The 6305-nt window shown below is 34.0% G+C and overlaps 1 protein-coding gene and 1 non-coding gene across 2 annotated transcripts; one reads left to right on the forward strand and one right to left on the reverse strand.

The window, feature by feature from the left end:
- Positions 1-582: 582 nt before the first annotated feature.
- On the reverse strand, positions 583-3691 carry LOC119634076 (zinc carboxypeptidase-like). The gene is made up of 5 exons (XM_038028009.1): positions 3467-3691; positions 3249-3385; positions 2798-3176; positions 1310-1694; positions 583-1256 (listed from the first exon to the last, which is right to left on the reverse strand). Exons 1-5 carry the CDS (start codon positions 3641-3643, stop codon positions 1060-1062), a joined length of 1275 nt encoding a protein of 424 aa, XP_037883937.1. The 5' UTR covers positions 3644-3691; the 3' UTR covers positions 583-1059.
- A 397-nt stretch (positions 3692-4088) lies between these two features.
- Positions 4089-4160, forward strand: Trnaw-cca. Its single transcript has one exon. It is a non-coding gene; the product is annotated as a tRNA-Trp (tRNA).
- The last annotated feature ends 2145 nt before the right edge of the window (positions 4161-6305 follow it).

The following is a 6305-nucleotide window of genomic DNA, read 5'->3' on the forward strand; positions in this document are numbered from 1 at the left end:
GACATGAAGTATTGCTAAATCTCTAATCGAAGCCCATCAGCCGGTTCTTTTTTTTCCAAAGTCCATCAAACATCTACTTGTAGATGACTGCAACAGATGTCTGTATTCTACTTCTTCTTAATAATCCCCACGAAACAAGAAAAGTTTCTTTAACTGCCGTATACTTTATCTCTTGGGGGCGTCCTTATAAACAAAATACACTCATTTTTAAATCTTTAATCTTTTTAAATGATTCTAAAACATCTGTATCAAATTTTAAAATCCTCCCTCCATTATTGCAAGTGTAGCAATTCCACAAAGTACGTCGTGAACTCAACCATTACTTCGTTCCCTGTTCGGTTGTTGGTGCGAAAATTAATCCGTAACTAACAGTACTTACTTCCTATTTTGAAGTCCTTTTTATCATCTTTGGTAGTCCAGGTATATTAAAGATCTCGATCGGTTTTATAGAGTGATTCATTTTTGTTCCTATTAATTGGGCACAATACAGTAACAAATATATTTTCTCGTAAAATCTAACCATTAAGTGTAATATCAGCACTGCAGTACATTTATGCTTAGAACCAATATTGTTGCTCCATTTGCTTAAAGGATTGATATAAAGGTAACCTAAGAAAAAATTCCAAAGAAAGTTGCATCTACGAGTTACTTAATTAATTTTAAATTTAAAGAATCCCAGTAAGAAGAGAAAATCCCTGTTATCTAGACAACTGCAATTGGACCCTTCTTACTCATTTGGCTAATGTGAATGTTTAAATTTAAAGCAGAGGCGAAATGTCTAAGACGAAGTTCAACAATGTATGTTCAACAATGTACGTTTTACAAAAACAAAAATCTAAATCAATGTGTAAAGACGATGATGAAACTCGGGACAGTGAGTGTGTGGATTTTCCCCTTCATGACCATTTTCTTATTTTTCGCCTAAAGATCTTCTCCTTAAAGCCAATAAATATTTAACCTAGAAGATCTTCAATTCGCCTTTGCCTTCCTTCTTCTAAATATTTTTGCTGCTTTAACTATTATTAAACATTTTGATGTTACAAAAGTTTATTATAATTTTTAAATGTAATTTAGTTGATGGGATTTCTGGACTAAAGCCAACATGCCCGCCATTAATTCTTCACAATTGGGTATAATTTGGGCGGGTGGTAAAACAAAACCAAAGCGTCCTTGATCACGAAATTCTATAGTGTACGCTACGTTCACAGCGTCAAAATTGTCATAAACCCAATCTACCGATGAACCCGAAGCTATATCTATAATAGAAAAAAATTATACATTAATTCACTTTTTTATAATGAATACCAACACATGGTTGTTGCTGTCGACCCATAGCGATATGGTGTCTTATATGGTAAACTTTCAATAGCAGTGGCAAACGCTCCTCCTATTTCCAATAAGTCGTCGTAATTCTCAGGCGGATCTTCCGTATGACCGTAGGGCGATAAAAGCAGTTGACTGTAGGAATGGAAGGCAAGATAAATGTTGATGTCATCTTGAATACTTTTCAGAAATTCAGCTAAGGCCGTGGTCTCGTACTCCGAAAATGGTTGTGGACCCGCATATGTTTCTTCGCAAGGATTACCCGAAGCACCGCCGTTTGCCATCCAATTGGAATCGAAATTGCGGTTAGGGTCTGTGCCAACGCAATCCGATGCCAATGTTGGTTGGCGAGTTTTTCGCCATAAACGATCCTTATTAGAAAAAGGAGTGGAATTAATCAACTTCATCACAATATGTAACTTAACATTTTATAAAAAAATTTGCGAAAATTTTAAAGAAGTAGCTTTTCAGACCTTTTTGGTGAACTTACATCGAAGTCTGTCTTGATCGCCCGTATATATATGAATAAGATGCTATTCGAATTACACATACACATATTGTTAATAAAGGAAAAACCAGTGAGATACATTTGCAGGCATGTGATAAAATAACTAAGCAAAGCTCTCTAACCTTTCAGACTTTTTATATCCTACACCAGCTGTAGTAAGAGCGTATATTAAGTTCGCATGAGCACATGCTACTCCCAAAAGGACTTGAGATAGGCCCATCGATTATAATAGCAACTCAAAATCACATACCAAACCGATCTAAGCTTGTGTGTCGGTCTGTCCATCTTGGTTCCTTGTGTCCAACCTATAACCAATCGCAAGTTTTAAGGTATTTTGATGAAATTTGGTACACTGACGGCTTTTGGCCTAAAGACGAACGCTATTGAAAATGAGTCGGGTCGGACCACTTTTTAGATCACTTCCCTACACTTCCTATTGTACAAAATTCCTTACAAGCCGCAGCCCCGTATAGCTATTTTACTTGTTTAATTATATCTTCATGTTCATGTAGATTTCTAACTTTTATAATTTCTGAATAATGAGCAAGAACCCACAAGCTTTTGTTAAGAAGAACGAATTTGCATTCAGTTTATGCTCCACTGCGGGATTCTGCTCCCACTGATTTGCCCAATTTTCAATACGAACCTGCATGCAAAAACTTCCAATGTTTCTACCAATTTTGAAGTCGATATCTTCATTTTCGCGACCAGGAGAGTGCCAACAACAAAACGCAATCCGGACACACAGACGGGCTAAATCAATTCAAAATTTCACGCTGATCACAAATGTATATACTTTATAGGATCTGTGAAGCTTCTTTTTGGATATTACATAAACTATGACAGAAAAGGGAAATGATTATACCCCCTCTTATAGTGATGGGTATAAAAATAAAATTTTATGGTAGATATATGATGCATATAAAAAAAAAAATTAGAACTAAAGTATTTATTAGTCGCCCTTACCCGTTCATGGGTATAAACGAACCCATCCACATTTAAAACTGGTATTATATACCAATTATAATTTTCAGCTAAGTCTCGAACTTCCTCATCTTGAGATGTTAATAACGCATTTATAAACCAAGTTGCAGTTGCTGACGTAATCCACTCCCGTGCATGTATATTTGATTCAATGAATATACCGGGATTATCTTGTTTGTGGGCAATTTTTATACCTCTTATAGAACGATTCTCATATGAGTTACCAATGATAAAGCCCTCAGTAACATTCGGATAAGTAAGCAGTATATCATCCAACCATTGTTCAATTTCGTGCAACTCATAATAACGAGTCCAATCGAATTTACTAGAGTCGGAGTAGGATTGTTCTAAATCGATAAGACTAATAGATTATGAGAAAAAATTTATTATTATTTATTATTTTATGTAATAAAAATTTTATTAGTTAACCTACTCTTGAACATTCTCTATTAACAATTCCTGTTCGATTTCATTATTTTGCAGTAATCGGAGAAAGTTATGAATCTCTCGTGGTTTGACCATAACATGCACGTCTTCTGTAATATAATCATAATCCTTCCACACGCTGAACTATATTATATAAAGAAAAATATATTTTCTAATTAAAAAACCAAAGCCTTTTAACACTATTAATAATAATTTAATTTTCACCCTTGTCTGGTTTTGAAGGAAATTCAGGAATTGTAATTGCGTTGCGTTTTTTATGTTTATTTTATAAACTTGATAATTATCGTAACTTATGTTTCCAGATTTTCCTGCATTTTCTCCATTCGCTAATGTTAATAGATTAGCCAAGAATCCCAGAACAACGTAATATTTGAAATTCATATTTCAAAATTAAATTACGTAAATTTTGGGTTTGAATACTAACTGAAACTAAAAGCGAAAATGTTCAGTTACTTATAGTTTTGTTAAATAAAGCTTCCGACCAAAACGAAACATAAGAGAAGAGAGCAGCGATAAGAAGCTTTTATTAATTGCCGTCAACGTAATTATCAAGATTGTTGAAGAGAAAATGCCTAAAAGTAAATGATGTGAGAGAACTAATTGTGTTATAATGGGATTAATTTCACTATTAATTTTTTTATTTAAAATTTACTTCTTTTTTAATCGTAATCAATCATTATCATTAGATTACAATCATGAACGAAAAACAGCGAATTAGTGAATAAGAAGATTAATAAAAATTCTTTGGTTTTTTTGTTTAGTCTAAAAATATGTTATGTTTTTACTTATTCTTTTATATTGAACATTGACGTAAGAATTGATATAGGACTCCGTGGCGCAACGGTAGCGCGTCTGACTCCAGATCAGAAGGTTGCGTGTTCAAATCACGTCGGGGTCACTTGGAGAGAGCCGTGCTTTCGGTGTTTTTTTTTATATTTTGGGCGTGAAAGCAAGTTTATTATCTACTTTAAGTCTTGTTTCCAAGTTCATAGGTAACATGTTATCTAAAAAAAATTTTTACATAATCTCTAAGTTAATGAACTAAAACTTATATCCCGAACACTGTAAGTGACTATTCACAAATACGTGGGACGCTTAAAATTTTATTATGTAAGAAACCGTGTTTTTAAACTCTCCAGGCTTTTAAGTATTTAAGAAAAACTTCTAAGGGATTTGTGGTATACTTTGTTACCTGTTACTGTTTGCGTTCCATTCTCGATGTCCTTTTATGTGACATCTACCTCGTTGTGGCGCCCACCATATTTACAATTAATCTGTTACTTTGTGGTGACCGCCATTCAGTATATACCGAACATTTTGCATGAGCACATTGCCATTGTAGTTAAAGAGATGCACAAAATTTCAAAATAACTGGACATTTAGAAGTGCCATGTGGATCAATGCAAGTGGAAGGCGAATTCAACAAAAACTTATTAAAAAGTAGCATAAATAAATTGGAATATTATAAGTTAACGTATTAGTGTCATTCTTTGAGATTTTCAAGAAACATTTCTGTGCAGACATCTTTATATTAACATCTACATAATCTTAACACTAGGTTTATGGCAACTTAATAGATTTCCTATTTCACAAATTCAAGAGAAGTCGATGTCTGTAAATCTTATAAATTCGTTTTTAATGATATAACGCCGTAGCTGCGTATGCCAGCTCTTTTTTTCTGAGACACTTCCCCTTTGTTATTTTGAGTCGGATGCGACGCTGTATAACTATTTTTACAGAAACTCGCCAATTTGAGATGGAAACTTGGGCATGTTCTGTTCACTTACAGGCCCACAATATAGACGAGACTAAAACAGGTTCGGAAGATACCGCGAATATATGTGTATGTAAAAGCTCCTACCCAAATTTTCGCCACAATCCCCTGCATGCTCAGTGCAAAAATGACCCCGATCAGTTCATTAATACGTACACGATTTTTTTCAATAAATTTCATTTACTATGTCAATAAAAATTAGTTGAAAATTGGATCTGTATCATTGCGGATGTTATAACATTCACTATACACACACATCTATTGTATAGCTGTCCTTACAAAATATTTTTACTCAAGCCACGGATATCACACCTAACTTTAAAATAAATTAACTGTCAACTGTCTTACATATGCATGGATACACACATACATGTCACAATCAAGCTAACCGAAAACATTATTGAGGTTCAAAGAAAGAACTTTGCGTTCATATTGAACCTATTTTGATCAACTCATATATATCGTCTGTGGGGGATTTGTTGACACGCGAAGGAAGGAGAAATTTGCACTGTCCGTCAATGCGTTACATAAATGTACATATTGGTTTTACAAAACTATATCGGTATCCTGCAAAAACCGTAGTCAATGGTACATCGTATTCACTTCCAATGTAATGACAGAATCGAATAATATAACAAGTAGAATATTATTTCAATTTCACAGTCAGCGTTCGTACACCCTACCGAGGGGTCAATTTGATAATATTCGGTTCCCGATGTCTCTAGCAAGTTCTTACTTAAAAATATAAGGAAAATCGAATATACAATTGCCCAAAGATGCAGTTTACAATTTAGAACTAGAGCACAGAGCTTCATCTTGCATTATTGATGATGATTCAATTTGGAACTTTATTCATGAAGTGGGGACAAATTATAGTATTATTATAATTTCATTTACATCCAGTTCTCCCTCGCATTCTATTTAATATACGAACTAAGTAATTTATCTTTTCGCGACCTTTCAAATGAACCGGAAAGTAGAGTGCTTTTCCCAAAAGTGTATTTTTTTCTTTAGAATTAGCCAATATTATCCTCCTAGGTCTTTAGATTGTCCCGTTTACGAGCAAAACGTCAACAACGTGTTTCCAATAACAATAAATCTTAGCAGTTTTATATGGTTTTCCAGGCGTCGTGCCTTTCGAAGCACAGTCTGTTTCCACTGTATTGACACTGCATTCTGAAAATGTTCCCGTCTCCACTGTAGTTTTTTAAAATATTTTAAAATATACATATATACTAATGATCGTTATCAAACTCTGTCTGGCCGTCT

Source organism: Glossina fuscipes, unplaced genomic scaffold (assembly GCF_014805625.2).
Source record: "Glossina fuscipes isolate IAEA_lab_2018 unplaced genomic scaffold, Yale_Gfus_2 2, whole genome shotgun sequence".
Lineage (NCBI taxonomy): Eukaryota > Metazoa > Arthropoda > Insecta > Diptera > Glossinidae > Glossina > Glossina fuscipes.

Excerpts from the sequence above, each read along its gene's own strand:
- LOC119634076 (XM_038028009.1), bottom strand. The coding sequence starts at position 3,643 with ATGAATTTCAAATATTACGTTGTTCTGGGATTCTTGGCTAATCTATTA. Across the intron at positions 3,177-3,248 it reads TTAATAGAGAATGTTCAAGA|TCTTATCGATTTAGAACAAT; the intron begins GTAGGTTAACTA and ends ATAATCTATTAG. Across the intron at positions 1,695-2,797 it reads TCGTTTATACCCATGAACGG|GATCGTTTATGGCGAAAAAC; the intron begins GTAAGGGCGACT and ends TTTTCTAATAAG.